This window comes from Scyliorhinus canicula, chromosome 9, assembly GCF_902713615.1.
Source record: "Scyliorhinus canicula chromosome 9, sScyCan1.1, whole genome shotgun sequence".
NCBI lineage: Eukaryota > Metazoa > Chordata > Chondrichthyes > Carcharhiniformes > Scyliorhinidae > Scyliorhinus > Scyliorhinus canicula.
This window is the reverse complement of record NC_052154.1, coordinates 169,084,194-169,100,046: the sequence shown is the minus strand read 5'-3', so window position 1 is coordinate 169,100,046 and position 15,853 is coordinate 169,084,194. Positions and strand designations below refer to the sequence as shown.

The window sequence follows — 15,853 nt, the reverse complement described above, 5'->3', positions numbered from 1 at the left end:
AATCTCCACACTTGGCAGGCGTTTCCAGGAGGTGGGATGAAATTAAATGAAATGAAAATCGCTTATTGTCACAAGTAGGCTTCAATGAAGTTACTATGAAAAGCTCCTAGTCGCCACATTCCAGCGCCTGTTCGGGGAGGCTGGTATGGGAATCGAACCGTGCTGCTGGCCTGCTTGGTCGGCTTTAAAAGGCAACAATTTAGCCCAGTGAGCTAAACCAGCCCCTAATAAAATGAAAATCGCTTATTGTCACGAGTAGGCTTCAATGAAGTTACTGTGAAAAGCCCCTAGTCGCCACATTCCGGCACCTGTTCGGGGAGGCTGTTACAGGAATCGAACCGTGCTGCTGGCCTGCCTTGGTCTGCTTTCAAAGCCAGCAATTTAGCCCAGTGAGCTAAACAGGCCCAGGATTGGTCCTTGGATTCAAGATCGCCGGCATTCCTTTCCCGGACCTTGTCCTGTGGTCTGGTATTCATGAAGAATTGTGTCCCTTCCATCGGGAGGTTCCTCCAAGTAGGTCTCTTCTGAGCAAGCGTCTGCCAGGCGTTGACGATAAATAAACCACATAAGTAATTCAAATATAGTTGGTTGCTATGAAATCAAGTGAATTTTAAAGCGTCAAAGCCTTGGTTTAATTGTTGGTTGCAGACAGAAGTTCAGACCTCAATGCAGGATTGAACAGGGGGGGACACAGACGGTGCACTAGTAGTTACACCGCCAGGCCACAGCAGCGCTAGAGCGCTTGACACGTCCGTTGCGCAGAAGGTGGTCGCTCTTGCACATGCGTGGTGTTGTGTGAAAGGTGAAAGGGCAGAAGTGCTGGACTGTGACTGGTATCTGTCTCTTGTCCACCGGCGGATTCGGTCTTTGCAGCGCAGGGAAATGGCCATAAAGAGGACTGGTGAAGTCGTGAGGCGATCCGGCGTGATTTTGAACAATGCTCCCCAGGAGGAGGAGGCGGCGGCGCCGCTGGGCACCGCGGCTGACGGCGAGGCTGCTCAAGGTAACGAGGGGGAAAAGGTGCGCCCGGGGGGCACACGCGAGGCAGTCACGGTCCATATTGGTCTGCGGGTAAATGGAATTGGGCTCAAGGTGGGGCCACAAGATCTCTCCGTCTCTGGGAACAGGACTGGAGAGAATTGGAATAGTCGAGTCTGGAGGTTGCTGAGGTCTGAGTGAATGTTTGACAGCTTCCCTGATGCCAGCAGCTTAGCTTAGGGTCGAACAGGAAACCGTGACTAGGGAATGGAGTTTATGATGATAGCTGAAATGACGGCTTTGAACTCCCAATTGTCTAGCTAGCTGGAGGAGAGGAGAGGAGAGTCTTGACAGTACAGTGGTCAAGAGAGATGTTGGTGACGTCAAGCTGGATGCCACTGAAAGTTTACACTATGTCTGCAAATTATGTTGCAAAGGGCCAGTGTGCAGATGGAAAAGAATAGAAGTTATATAGTGCTTTCATAACCTCCAAATATCCCAATGCACTTTTAGTTTTGGCAGAGTTGAGTGAAGCCCAATGATTGTTGATGTGTTCTGACCAGCTCTGGTGATTGATGGTTAAGCCAGTTGTATGCTTAATCTTTTATTAGTGTCACAAGTAGGCTTGCATTAATGCTGCAACAAAGTTACTGTGAAAATCCCTGAGTCGCCACTCTCCAGCATCTGTACACTGAGGGAGAATTCAGAATGTCCAATTCACCTTACAAGCACAAGATGGTTATGCTTGTTGGAAGTCAATCATCTCAGTCCCAAGGCATTGCTGCACCGGTATTTCTCAAGGTAGTGTCCGTGATCTGCAACCAGAATAGGGATGTTCTGGGATGTACTGAAAACGGTGATAAGGGGAGAAATAATCACATATAGGGTGCTTAGAACAAAAAGGAGAGGACGTCCAGGCTACAGTTGGTCAACTCCATACTGGATGTGGATCGATGGTACTCCACAGCTCTAATTGTGGAACTACTGGTGGAGTGGAAAAAATTACAAATGGAATTTGATCTCTCCATTGGGAAAGCAGTGCACCAACTCCGCCAGACACGAGGGACCTTTTTATGAGCATGGAGACGAGGCCAGCTGCCTGCTGGCTCACCAGCTGAGAAAGCAGACAGCCACGAGTAAATAGTGCAGATGAAAGATAAAAAGGGCAGACTAGCCACGGCCTCAGACAAGATCAACAAGGCCTTTCCAACTTGCGTCCGGGAGCTGTACATCTCTGAACCCCCATAGGGGAACTTGAATATGAGACAGATTCTTGACAGACTGGACATTCTAGTCGTGGGGGAGGAAAGAAAACAGGGACTGGAAGCACCAATAGCACTGGGGGAAATAAATGGAAAGGGGAAATAAATGGAAAGTATCAACTCCATGCAGTCAGGGCAGGTATCGGGTCCAGATGGATTCCCAGTGGACTCCTATAAGAAATTTGTGGGAGATGTTCAATGACTCACTACATGCTAGCCCAGGCCTCAATATTGCTGATCCCAAAAAGGACAAACACCTGTCGGAGTGCGGGTCATACATGTTGTTCCTCCCCTACGGGAGGAACCCAGAGCAACCGGACACGCAGACAGGGGACAAAATGCAAACTCCACACAGTCACCCGAGGCTGGAATTGAACTCGCGTCCCTGGCACTGAGGCAGCAGTGCTAACCACTGTACTTCTGTGCTGTCCAATAACACCATGGGCGGGATTCTCCCAGTCCTGCGCCGGGCCGGAGAATCCCCGCGAATGGGCTACGCCGCCCTGACGCCGGCACGCGATTTTCTGCAGTGTAGAGAATTGGCGCCGGCGTGGTTAACGCGTCGCAGGCCGCTCCACAAGGCCAGCCCGCCGATTATCCGGGCCGAGCGCCTGTAAGAAAAGAGCCGAGTCCCGCCGGTGCCGTTCTAACCCTCTTTGGGGGGGGGGGGGCTCTGATGTGGCCTGGCCCGCGTTCAAACAGGTCTTGGAGCAGGCTGATGAATTACCCCCAAGCTTTGTGGAAGCCATCGTCCAACCCTCGGATGGTGTATTTGTCTTCTCCAGATGAAGAAATTCCGACAGGTCTGCCAGCCACTCTGCAGCTATGGGTGGTGCTGCTGACCGCCAGCCAAGCAGGATTCTCTGGGTGGCGATTAAGGAAGCAAATGCAAGGGCGTTGGCCCCCTTCCCCATATGGAGTTCTGGCTGGTCCGATTAACCCGAAGACTGGCACTCTCTGGCAAAAATCCACCCTCACCCCCACAACTTGGACAACGCCTCGAAGGAGGCTGTCCAGAACCCGACAAATGCCAGAACATGTGGGTGTGGTTGGCCGGGCCCCTTTGGCACCGTTCATACTTATCCACCACCTCTGGGAAGATCCTGCTCGTTCGGATTCTGGTTAGGTGCGCTCTGTGTACCACTTTAAACTGCATGAGGCTTAGCCTTGCTCAGGAGGCGGTGGAATTGGCCCTACTTAGTGTTTCGCTTCAGAGAGTCCTCACCCTACTCCCGTCTCTAGTTCATCCCCTCACTTCTGTCTTGTTCCATCCAGTGGTGCTTTCGCCCTTTCTAAAAGTCGTCTGTATATGTCCCCGCAGTTCTCTTTTTTCCCATACTGTTTGTATCCAGTAGATCCTTCAACATTGTGTCTCTCGGGGCTCTCGGGTACCTTGTCGTCTCCTTACGGAGACAGTTTTTGACTTGGAAATATCAGAGTTGCTATCCGTTCGGTAGTTCCAGTCTCCCCATCAGCTCTTCTCTGCAAGTCTGTCCCCCGTGTAAAAGTCCCTAATCACAAGCGTACCCCGTCCCACATAGATACATAGAAGATAGGAGCAGGAGGAGGCCTTTTGGCCCTTCGAGCCTGCTCCAGCATTTATCATGATCATGCCTAATCCTGCTTTCTTGCCGTAGTCTTTGATCCCATTCTCTCCAAGGGCTATATCTAGCCACCTCTTGAATATATTCAATGTTTTAGCATCAGCTACTTCCTGTAGTAATGAATTCCACAGGCTCAGCACTCTTTTGGGTGAAGAAATGTCTCCTCATCTCTGTGCGAAATGGTTTACCCTGAATCCTCAGGCTGTGATCCCTGGTTCTGGACACCCACCATTGGTAACATCTTCCTTGCATTACCCTGCCTCGTCCTGTTAGAATTTTATAAATCTCTGAGATGTCCCTCATTCTTCTGAACGCCAGTGAGAACAATCCTAACCTAGTCAATCTCTCCTCGTATGACAATCCTGCCATCCCTGGAATCAGTCTGATAAACCTTCACTGCACTCCCTCGAAAGCAAGAACATTCTTCTTCAGAGAAGGAGACCAAAACTGCACACAATATTCGAGGTGCGGCCTCACTAAGGCCCTGTATAATTGCAGCAGCACATCGCTGGTTGTGTAGTCGAAACCCCTCGCAATGAAGGCCAACATACCATTAGCCTCCTTTACTGCCTGCTGCACCTGCATGCTTACCTTCAGACTCCACCTTGTGAAAGTGGCGTCTAGCATAGCTGGTGGGAACCTGTGGTTGCCACAGATGGGGGAAATGGGACATCTCTGTTAAGCCTGTGTTGTCTCATCTGGTTCCAAGTCCTTAGTGTTGCTGCCGCCGCTGAGCAGGATGTGTGTTTTTCCGGCGGGGATGGGAGCGCTGTCGTGGTGAGGGCTCGGAGGGACAAACCCCTGCAAAAGGACTCCTCCAACCTCGCTCATACATGCTCGGTTCCCATACCCATCCCCTCACCCTTTCGGCTGTGGCTGCCCAATGGTAGTATTGCAAGTTCAGAAGAGTCAGGCCGCCCATGCTCCTTCTCTGCAGTGGTGTCTTAGGGATTCTTGGATTCTTCACCCTCCATACAAACGCCATAATCATTTTATCTATTCTTTGGAAAAAGGCCTTGAGGATGCATCCCATTTCCCCTCAGGATCTTGCATATTTCAATAAGATCACCTCTCATTCATCTAACTCTAATGGGTACAAGTTCAACCTTTCTTCATAAGAAAAGCTCTTCATCCCAGGAATGAATCAAGTGTACTTTCTCTGAACTGCTTCTAATGCAGTTATATCCTTTCTCAAATAAGGAGACCAAAACTGTACACAGTACTCCAGTTGTTGTCTCACAAAGCTTCTTTACAGGTGTAATAAAACTTCCCTACTTTTATATTCCATTCCCCTTGCAATAAATAGCAACATTCTATTTGCCTTCCTGATGACTTGCTGTATCTGCTTACTAATTTTTCCTGGTTCATGTATCAAGGCGCCTAGATGCCTCCACGTTCTACAGTCTCTCTCCATTTAAATAGTATACTGATTTTCTGTTCTTCCTCCCAAAGTGGACAAGTTTGTATTTCCCCACATTATCCATTTTCCAAATTTTTTGCACGTTCATTTGAACTATCTATATCTCTTCTTAGACTCTTTTTTTAGTGTCATCAGCAAATTTAGCTACCATACATACGGTCTCTTCATCCAAGTCACTGATACAGATTGTAAATAGTTGAGACTCCAGCATTGATCCCTGTGTCACTCCACTGGTTACATATTGGCAATCTGACCCATTTGCTTTCTCTGCTTCCTGTTAGCTCACCAATCCTTTATCCAAGCTAATATGTTATTCTCAACAATGAGCTTTTATTTTTTTTTGTAGTAACATTTTATGTGGCAGCTTATCAAATGCCTTTTGGAAATCCAAGAATACTACATCTACAGGTACTCCTTTATCAATCTTGCTTGATATTTCCTCAAATAACTCTAATAAATTAGTTAAACACAATTTCCCTTTCACAAAATCATGTTGACTCTGCCTGATCACATAAGTTTCTAATTATCCTCCTATAACTTCCTTAATAATTGATTCAGCATTTTCCAGTGACAGAATTTAGGCTAACTAGCCTATAGTTTTCTGATTTCTGAATCACACTTTTCTTAAATAAAGGTGTTGCATTTGCTTTGTTCCAATCCACTGGGAACCTTACGGAAACAGTCATTTTGGAAGATTATAACCAATGCATTGACTATCTCTGTAGCCCTAGGATGCAGGCCATCGTATCCTGGGGACATGTCAGCCTTTAGTTCTAATGGTTTTTCCAGTACCTTTCCCAGTGATGGTGATTGTTTTTTAAGTTCCTCCCTTCCTTTCACCACTCAAATTTCAAGTATTCTTGAGAAGTTTTCTAAGTCTTCTAGAATGAAGACAAACACAAAGTACTTCAGCCATTTCCTTGTTTCATATTAACTCCTCAGACTTGCTCTTTAGAGGACCAATGCTCATTGCAAGAAAATACCTTTATTGAGTTCCAGTTCCTCAAACCACCACATCAGAAATTTAACTTGATTGATTGATTTGATTTATTGTCACATGTACCGAAGTACAGTGAAAAGTATTTATCTGCGGCCGAGGGTACGTACATAGTAGACAAAAAGAATAATCAACAGAACTTTATCAAATCTGTTCCGCAACGACGAGGGCAAAGATAATTCAGAATCATTTCCAGGTACAATCACAAAGCAGTTCATCCCTGGTGCCTGCAGGTGATCAAATGGCGACGCAAATAACTTGTGTTTTTAAATGTTAAATAGTGCTAACGTCCATCTTTGGAATTTCAATTCTAATTAAAATGCCCATCTCAATTCACACCAAGGTACAATAATACTGAGAACTTAACCCTGCTGATGAATTTTCAAACTGATGTTCTATATTGCGATAAGAGCAGCAGCCTTCCTTCCCTGAAGCACATAATTTGCATCAGTTGGGCTTTTGTAACAATTCACCACCTTCGTAGTTAGTCTTGCTGATGCCAACCTTTTATTTCCGTATCTACTGTAAAAATACTGAATTCAAATTCACTAATGGCTACGGTGGGATTTGAACTCTTATTTTCTGGAATATTAGTCCAGGCATGTAGATTATTAATCTAGTAACATTAAACTGCTTTGTTGTCCTTGTAACAATAGTAAATGTCTGCAACTTTTTCATTGCCGAGAAACAATTTGGGCAACCGAATGCCTACTCTACCTGTGCTACACTGCACAAATGAAACAATCTATAGCACAGCCAGTTTGAGCTAGTTTAACTGATTTCACAATGTATTAATTATCTTTGTTTATCAAATTAAACAGTTGGTGTTTCAGTGTTGCAAATGCTCCAAGCTGGTATCCACATTTCGGAGAATCCCAAATCCGTACGAGCAATATTTTGGTGTACATGTATCTGTATGCAATATTGAACAAAGGTGCAAGATTGTTAGATTATCAACTACAACAACAGCTTGTGTTTATAAAATGCCTTTAATGTAGTAAAATGTCCCAAGGCACTTTGCAGGAATGTTATCAAACAAAAGTTGACACTGAATCACCTACGGTGATATTAGGACAGTGGCCAAAACCTTTGTCAAGGAGAGAGAGGTGGAGAGGTTTAAGGCGTCCCAGAGTTTACAGTTTCGGCAACCGAAGGCTTTGGTTAACGGTGACGTGATTAAAATTGGGGAAAGCGCAAAAGGACGTAATTGGGCGAGCTCGGATGTTTCGAAGGGCTGGAGGAGATTACAGAGATGGAGAGGAGTACAGCAATTTGGATTTGAAAATAAGGGTGAGAATTTCCATGTTAGGGCATTGCTCAACTAGGACCAGTGTAAGTTGGTGAGCTTATATGAGTGATGGATGAATGGGACATGCTGTGAGTCAGGATATTGTCTGCAGAGTTTTGGATGAGTTTAAGTTTATGGCGGATATAAAAACAATGGAATGCTGACAAGGAGATGATTGGAATATCAAGTCTAGAAATAATGAAGGCGTGGATGAGGGTGTCAGTAGCAATTGAATTGATCATCAATTGGAGGTTTGGTCTTCCATATTCCAGGAATGCAATTTAGCTCCCTCCATTTCTGTACATCGACTTCTGATTATGGTTACTTGAAATGGTTCCTGTGTGTTTTCATTCAATATTATGGCCTCAATGAGCTGTATCTGTCAACAGCTGAGATTCTTGGTCACAGGAGTGTATAAACAGACATGGGAATAACACCTCAAGCAGTTGTGGCATAGAGCTTGCCAAAAGATTGTCCCTGATGTTTTATTAATTCTACGAACAGAATTCAGTGACGCAAAAATGCAAAATGTACTTTGTCATCCATCTATGAGAAGAATTTCATTTTTTAATGTGAACTTTTGCTATATTGAACAAGGAAGTGTGTGATTGCTACAGGTAATCTAACATTAATTATGAAACTGTGATTTTAAACTAAATTAAGCCGTGGGAAATTTGGTGAAACCTTTACAAGTATCATATTAACTAATGCTCAAACCAGGTTGACTTGATTTTTTCGTTCTTTTTGTTTTTATAAGGATGTCAGCTGCCCAGTGTCAGGAGCGCAGGGTGCACGGGATGCTCTGTAGCTGGGTGCGGGTCTCACTTGTGCCTGACACTATGTCGCCCCTCACCCCCTCTGGGGAACTCCCAGAATCTGGCACATCATAATTGAAGGTTCTTTTGTTTTTTTTCTGCCTCTGTAGATAGTTCAGGCAGTGCCCTATTGGGCCCCCCTACACCAACACTCCAACTCTTTCTCCCCCCCCACTCCCCACCAACCCCCTTCCTTTCTCTTCTGTTGGTACAGAGACGAGGGTATCTGGTCTCTCCAGCATAAAGTTTAGTGCTTGTACCATTTGTTTTTTTCAGAAATGTGTTGTGAACTGTTTTTAATAATCAGAGTATCCACCCCCCTCCCCGTACGTTGGTACTGAGGGGAGGGTACCCTGTTTCTCCAACACAAAATTAGTGTTTGTACCGTTTGGCCTTGTATATATTTTTTACTGTTTTAATAAAAAGATATGGCCAATTCACCTAGCCTGCATATCTTTGGGTTGTGGGGGTGAAACCCACACAAACACGGGGAGAATGTGCAAACTCCACACGGACGGTGACCCAGAGCCGGGATCAAACGGGGTCCTCAGCGCCATGAGGCAGCAGTGCTCAGCACTGTGCCACTGTGCTGCCCGCTAATCTAGACTGGCGCTGTGCTGTACTTTGGGAGTGTGTTAAGATCACAAGGCGGTCAGTGGAAACGTTTCTAAGGTATCCTGAAAGCCTACTTGAAGAAGATAGGCTTTGACCTCAACAGTTGGAAAGAGAGTCCCCTGGACTGCCACGATGGCAAGCCCTGCTTCACCAAGGTGCAGCTGCTTTTGAAACAAGGTGCAGCTGCTGATGAAGGTGAGAGCAATACAAAAGCTCAAGAATGTGTACAAACCATCGTTGACCACAGAATGACCAACTAACTAATGACTGGTTGCTGATTTGGTGTTTCTTTCCCCTCTCTTAATGCTGTTTCTCGCTTCCCTAACCTTTTACTTTCCCTTTTCTAGCTCCTTTACCTTGCATTGATTTAACCCCTATCTCTTACAACCGCGCTCTCGCTCTCTCTCGCGCGCTCTCTCTCTCTCGCGCGCTCTCTCTCTCGCGCGCGCTCGCTCTCCGCGAGAGAGAGAGAGAATCTTATTAACATTCCTCTGGAGCTGAAATGTTGATTAATCTCGTTGCTGTTTGTGGGCTTTTGCTGTGTATAAACTTCTGACATATTTATCCAGATAATTGACAACACCTCAAAAAGGTAATTCATTGGGTGTGAGAATTTGGAAGGTTTGATAGATGTGATGAGTTATTTTCCTGTTTTTCTTTCTCTAGCGGAGTTTACATGGCTAAGTTGGGAAGGATTTGAAAACAAATTATAGCTGCCAAAGTCCTGGAACATATTATTATCTCTTAAATTCGTTCCCATCTTTCCCAGAACTCCATGCTTAAATTCCTCCAATCAGGTTCCGCCGTACTAGAGTATCAAAACAGCTATTTCCAAAATCACAAATAACATCCTATGTTGCATCGGGAAATTTTCCTTCCTCCTGTTTATTATCTCCGAAGGCATGTCGTTCGATTTTGCATGTATGTTGATGTCACCTACCTCCCCACCATCTCGTGTGACTCCTCCACTAAATTAACACTGCTTGTCTGACCGAGTACTGGGTGAACAGAAATTTCCCCTAATTAAATATTGGGAAGACTGAAGCCATTGTTTTCGATCCTGTTTCAAACTTCCATTCCCTCACTACCAAGTTAATCCGCCTCCATGGCAATTGTCTGTTGACAACCTTGATATTATATTTGATCCTAAGATGTGTTTCCAACCTAGTATTCATGAGATTTCTATGACCAGAGTTTTTCCAAACTGAGGATCGTGACCCATGGGAGGGTTACAGAGCAATTGGTCGTGGGGTTCCCAATCGCGGGAGAAGTGGCCAATGACTGCGACTAGCTTTTAATAATGCCTGCCATGACCAGCTTTTAAATGCAAACTATGCAGTCATCCCACCAGAAGTGGCGGCAGAGAGCAGGTCACGCGGCCGGCATGTACACTGACGTCACGTGCATTGTATGTCCATGCTTTTGGCACAAAATTACGGAGAAGAGATCCCTCCATTTTCTAGCTGCGAGCAAGCAATGCAACAGGACTGTGAAGAACTTAAGATGGATAGTTTTGTTATAAGGAAGAGAGGGCCAGAGATGCAAACAGGCCAGGACCTCACCACTGAATCTGCTGGAGAGAGCTGCTCAGGAGAGTCCACGGCAGGACAAAGCCTTGCTAGTATGAGCTGTATACAGCGAGCCAGGACCTCTGGTGAATAGCCACCTAAGATGGAACTGAAATCGGGAACAAAGCAGAATAAAGATGATTTCTTGAGGTTTGGCTTTGATAATTGTGCCAATGCAAATCCGTATGTGAAGACCATGTGTGTTATAATGCAGGGAAGTACTGGTAAATGAGAGTTGAATGCTCACTATGTCTTACCTTGCAGTCATCTTTTCAATTTTATGCCTCATGGTGCCCAGGTCCCAGGTTCGATCCCAGCCCTGGATCACTGTCCGTGTGGAGTTTGCACATTCTCCCCGTGTTTGTGTGGGTTTCGCTCCTACAATCCAAAGAACTACTATTGCATTCAAGATCTCGAAACTTAAAATTACTCCGGGCGACACCTTGGATGAAGATAGGTTTGGGTTTGTAAGTGTAATCCTTGCAGGGCACCTTGATACAAAAACTGAGATTCCACTCACTGAAATAAATACAATGTCTAAAGAGTCACTCATTGAACTGAATCCTGACATTCTAACCCTCTTGGCTAAAAGTGTTGAGATGAAGGTTACATCCATGCAAGTAAAACTGTTTGAAAAGATTGAGGTACGAGTTTACCCAATAACTACACTCGGAAAGGAAATGGATGAAGCTGGGAAAATACAGGAAACTGAGGAGACTCTGGAGACACTGGCCGCTTAATTATCAAATGAAGGTTTTGAAATGACACAGAAGATCCTGGAAGAATTTGGATTTCACCTCATGACAGAAAATGATTCTACCTTATTGAAATGGGATGATGGGGATAGAAACATTTTTGTTTTCACCTTTGCTGCTCTAAGTATTCTCAGTGCTTTACGTAAGTGAGCAGAGATGAAATGATTCACATCAGTCATACATCGTCCTTGCTAATATAACTCTTTCCTTTCCATCATCTTGTTAACTCAAGGCTGTTTACTCTTCTACCCACTGAAGATGTTGTCCTCACTGTGACAATGATGACAACATCCTAACAAATTCCCCTGAGTGTCCAAGGCTGTGCAGGTTAGGTGAGGTTTTGGGCATAGGGCGGGGGAGTGGTTCTGGGTAGGGTGCTCTTTTAGCAGGTGGTGCAGATTTGATGGACCTAATGGCTTCCACCTGCACTGTGGGGACTCTTGAGTATAAATCGGTTTTTTGGGTGTAAATTCTCTGCATTATAATTTTATTGTTGGTGCATGCTCTTAAACTGTTGCAATAGTTGATAAGGTAGAACAGCTAAGAATTAATTGAGAAATGAATGCGTCTTTCAAATAAGATGTTTCACTTTTATGAAAAATGGGACATGTCAGAAATGTAGGAAGTTAACAAGATTAACAGTGAACCTGAGATGGAAATACAATAACAGACAAATAACAAGATTAGCAGGAGTGTAGGGGCATTGAGGTGTGAATGGCCTGATCAGAAATATTGTTTACCAGATGTCAGTGGGACTATAAAAATTATAATTTCTAAAGACAAGGTATTTGAGCGAGGTAGACAGCAGAATCCACAGAGGGAAATACTCAGTGTGGAAACTGGGTAATTCTCCATCCAACAGTCAAACAGGCCAGTTCCATCTGTGATCCAAGCCGTGGAGGTCTGTTCCATCTAAAATTTAGAGCCATGGCAAATTGCAGATATTTTCTTAAAGTTTTGTTATCTCGCTGAACCAGGAAGAAATGTTTTACCAGAAGTGTAGACTTAAGCCAAAAGAAAATGGGCGAGTGGGGTGCATTGGCCATGCTAGATTGCCCCTCGGTGTCCAAAAGAGTAGGTGAGGATTGGGTGGGAGCCTCGATGGGGTGCTCGTTTGGAGGGTTGGTGTAGACTTGATGGGCCGAATGGTCTCCTTCTGTACTGTAGTAATTCTATGATTCTGTGTGTAGGGTAGGTGGATTGGCCTCGCTAAATTGCCTCTTAATTGATAAAAATGAATTGGGTACTCCAAATTTATATTTAAAATATTTATATTCATGGGCGTTATTCATTATGCACTTTCGAGAATTGGATTGCATCGAACATTGGGAGGGTTGGGGGCAGGAGGACTGACTGTATGTGTTAATGGTGACTATGGGTGATTCCTGATTCCTTTTTGTTATTTGTTTATGTTAATATGCTGTTTGGGGATTTGGTGAGAGGATGAGATTGTTGTTATTGATTTGGGGATTGACATTGCATTCATTACTGATTATTGTTGGTGGGTGTAAATTTGGGAGAAAGTGTGAAAAAGGAGAGTAAAAATAGTTTTAAAAATTGTTAATTCTGCTAAGTAAATATAAGTTCTCCGCATTTTGCGTTTATAAGATAAAACATCTAGGCATTGTGAGGTGTGAGAGAATTGTTACACGGGCATGTCCAAATTGAATCATAGGACTTAATATATTGATAGATCTATATTTTAATTTCCATATTGTCATGGAAATTATTTCTGGAATGTCAGTTGATTTTAATGTTTCAGAATTTTTCTAATCATAAAGTTTTGTACTTTTAGGGAAAGCACCGTTGGAGGGAGGATCAGCCCGGATGTCTATCTTTATTCTACTCTCTACCTTCTCCTCGGCTGCTTTTGTTATGTACCTGGTATACCGAAATTTTCCAGAGCTTGATGAGTAAGTATTTATATAATTGAAAGGAAGCCTAAGCATGTGGCATGTTAAAATGCCTCCAAAGCTTCATGCAGTTATTTTTTTTCATGTGTGCTCTTTCTGTAGGCAAGTGCAGTAGTCATTGAGTGCTACAAAAAGAACAAAATAAATTACTATAGAGCAGGGATGGGCAAACTACGGGCCGCATGCGGCCCGCCAAAGGACTTTATGCGGCCCACCAAGATCAAGTCATTAAAAAAAAAATTAAAAAAATTAAGGTTAATGGGGGGGGGGGGGGGGGGGGGGGGGGGTTGGGTTACTTACTGGTATAGGGTGGATACGTTACTTACTGGTATAGGGTGGATACGTTGACTTGAGTAGGGTGATCATTGCTCGGCACAACATCGAGGGCCGAAGGGCCTGTTCTGTGCTGTACTGTTCTATGTTCTGTGTTCTATATGAGGCGCCCAGAATCATAACCGGGTGAAGTAATTATCTTACTTAATATACTATGCGGCCCTTTAAAATTGTGAATTTCTGAATGTGGCCCTTGCACGGAAAAGTTTGCCCACCCCTGCTATAGAGTTTCTATGCCCCACTTTGGAATATCGTGTTCAATTCTGGTCGCCACACCACCAGAAGGATGTGGAGGCTTTGGAGAGGGCACAGAAGAGGTTTGCCAGGATGTTGCCTGGCATGGAGTGCATTAGCTATGACGAGCGGTTGGATAAGCCGGGTTTGTTCTCACTGGAACGACGGAAGTCGAGGCGTGACCTGACAGAAGTATGCAAAATTATGAGGGGTATGGACAGAATGGGTAGTCAGAAGCTTTTTCTCAGGGTGGAAGGGTCAATTACTGGGGGACGTAGGTTTACGGTGCGAGGGGCAAAGTTTAGAGGAGATGTCTGTGGGAAGTTTTTTTTTTTTTACACAGAGGGTAGTGGGTGCCTGTTACTCGCTGCTGGAGGAGGTTGTGACGTTTAAGCGGCATCTTGACAAATACATGAATAGAGGGATACGGGCCCCGGAAGTGTAGAAGGTTTGAGGTTAGACACGCATGGTCGGGGCAGGCTTGGAGGGCTGAAGGGCCTGTTCCTGTGCTGTAGTTTTCTTTGTATTGTATATATTTTTGTTGTTGAATTTGTTGAGACATAACTGGTCAACAGCACACCAGAATCTTGTTCTGGATTGTACCTTTATTTTGCATCAGTATAGGCAAACAATGTATGTTACCCCAAACTTAGTCGATTTAACTGTTTAAATAATGCACTACTGCAAGCAGCCTACATAGTCTATTTAAAAAGAGTTTCTATGCACCACGGCAAATAGATTTTATGATTTTAAACTGGAGAAAGATCTCCTAATTAAAGGCAGGGTAAATTCACATGCAAAAGACTGGGAATAGAGGATAGTTACACAGTGATACTATATGTAAAATCAATCTGAATCATTTGCAGTTCTGCGATTTTGAGTTTTGATCACTGCGGTACTTAACCAGAATGGAGATGCTTGGTATCACTGTTTCTGGCCAAAATAAATTTAATTGAATATTTTTTTAAAATATTTTTATTTGTGTTTTTCACGTTTCATTATAAACTTTACATGGCCAAAATACGTATTTACCATAATTTACATACGTTGTGGTTCAGGCAGTAATTTGCCAACATCCTGTCTCTTGCGGAACAATAATTATATAAACATCTGTTAATGGCAGTAGAATGTGAAATCCTTGAAAGAGAATTCAAGAGCATTTCTTGTGTATCTTTATTCCAATGTGTAGGTCATCTTCCTGTTGAATCCTCTGGCAGCCTTCTGTCTGGTGAGACGATGGTTTACGCCTTGGTAGTCAACTCTGTGCTAAACGTAGGATAGCACGGTGGCGCAGTGGGTTAACCCTGTTGCCTCATGGCGCCAAGGTCCCAGGTTCGATCCCAGCTTTGGGTCACTGTCCGTGTGGAGTTTGCACATTCTCCCCATGCTTGTGTAGGTTTCGCCCCCACAGCCCCAAAAAAAAGATGGGCAGGCTGGGTGGTTTGGCCATGCAAAATTGCCCCTTAATTGGAAAAAAATGAATTGGGTACTCTTTTTAAAGAAAAAAAAATTTTTTTAAACAAAAAAAAGCTCTGTGCTAAACATTACCTGCTGGGCTCAGGAGCCTCATTCTGACGTTGCATTCTTTGCTGCATTTGCTGCAGATGAAGGCAATAGGCTGAGAAGATGCAAGATTTACTGGCCTCTGTTTTCACTGGACCCTCTTCTCAGCCAGGTGAACTTTCTGTTCTTGCCTCTTCCAATGTCCTTTTGAACAGTCACTCTCCAGAGGTCTGGTCATCAGCGGCTGTCTTCCAGTTGTCTGTATCGATGTCTGCCTTCTTCATATCTCATTTGCAGGTGTCCTTGTAACAGGTATAGATGTCCAGTCAGCCATGACTCACTGGTCAGTTCACTGTACAGAAGGTCTTTGGAAATATGGCCGATTATTCATCCGATGAGCATGACTGGGCCATCACAGGTGTCAATGGCTTAGAGTCTCCGAGACTCCCCTTGTTAAGATAACCAAACTCCACATGACAGTTTGGCTCACTCTAGCCCAGAACCTGCGCATTACTATTCTCAGTGCATACGCTCCGACACTGGAGGCTAGAGGCCAGTCCAAAGAGAG

General features: G+C 44.3%; 1 protein-coding gene across 1 annotated transcript in view; it reads left to right on the top strand.

Moving 5' to 3' along the window:
- Positions 1-776: 776 nt before the first annotated feature.
- The window catches only part of tmem41b (transmembrane protein 41B), a 48,659-nt gene continuing 33,582 nt past the window's right edge, over positions 777-15,853 (top strand). The window contains exons 1-2 of the mRNA XM_038808166.1: positions 777-1,003; positions 13,098-13,215. Coding sequence (XP_038664094.1) covers positions 883-1,003; positions 13,098-13,215 — 239 coding nt within the window. The 5' untranslated portion in view covers positions 777-882. The remainder of the gene's footprint in view (positions 1,004-13,097; positions 13,216-15,853) is intronic.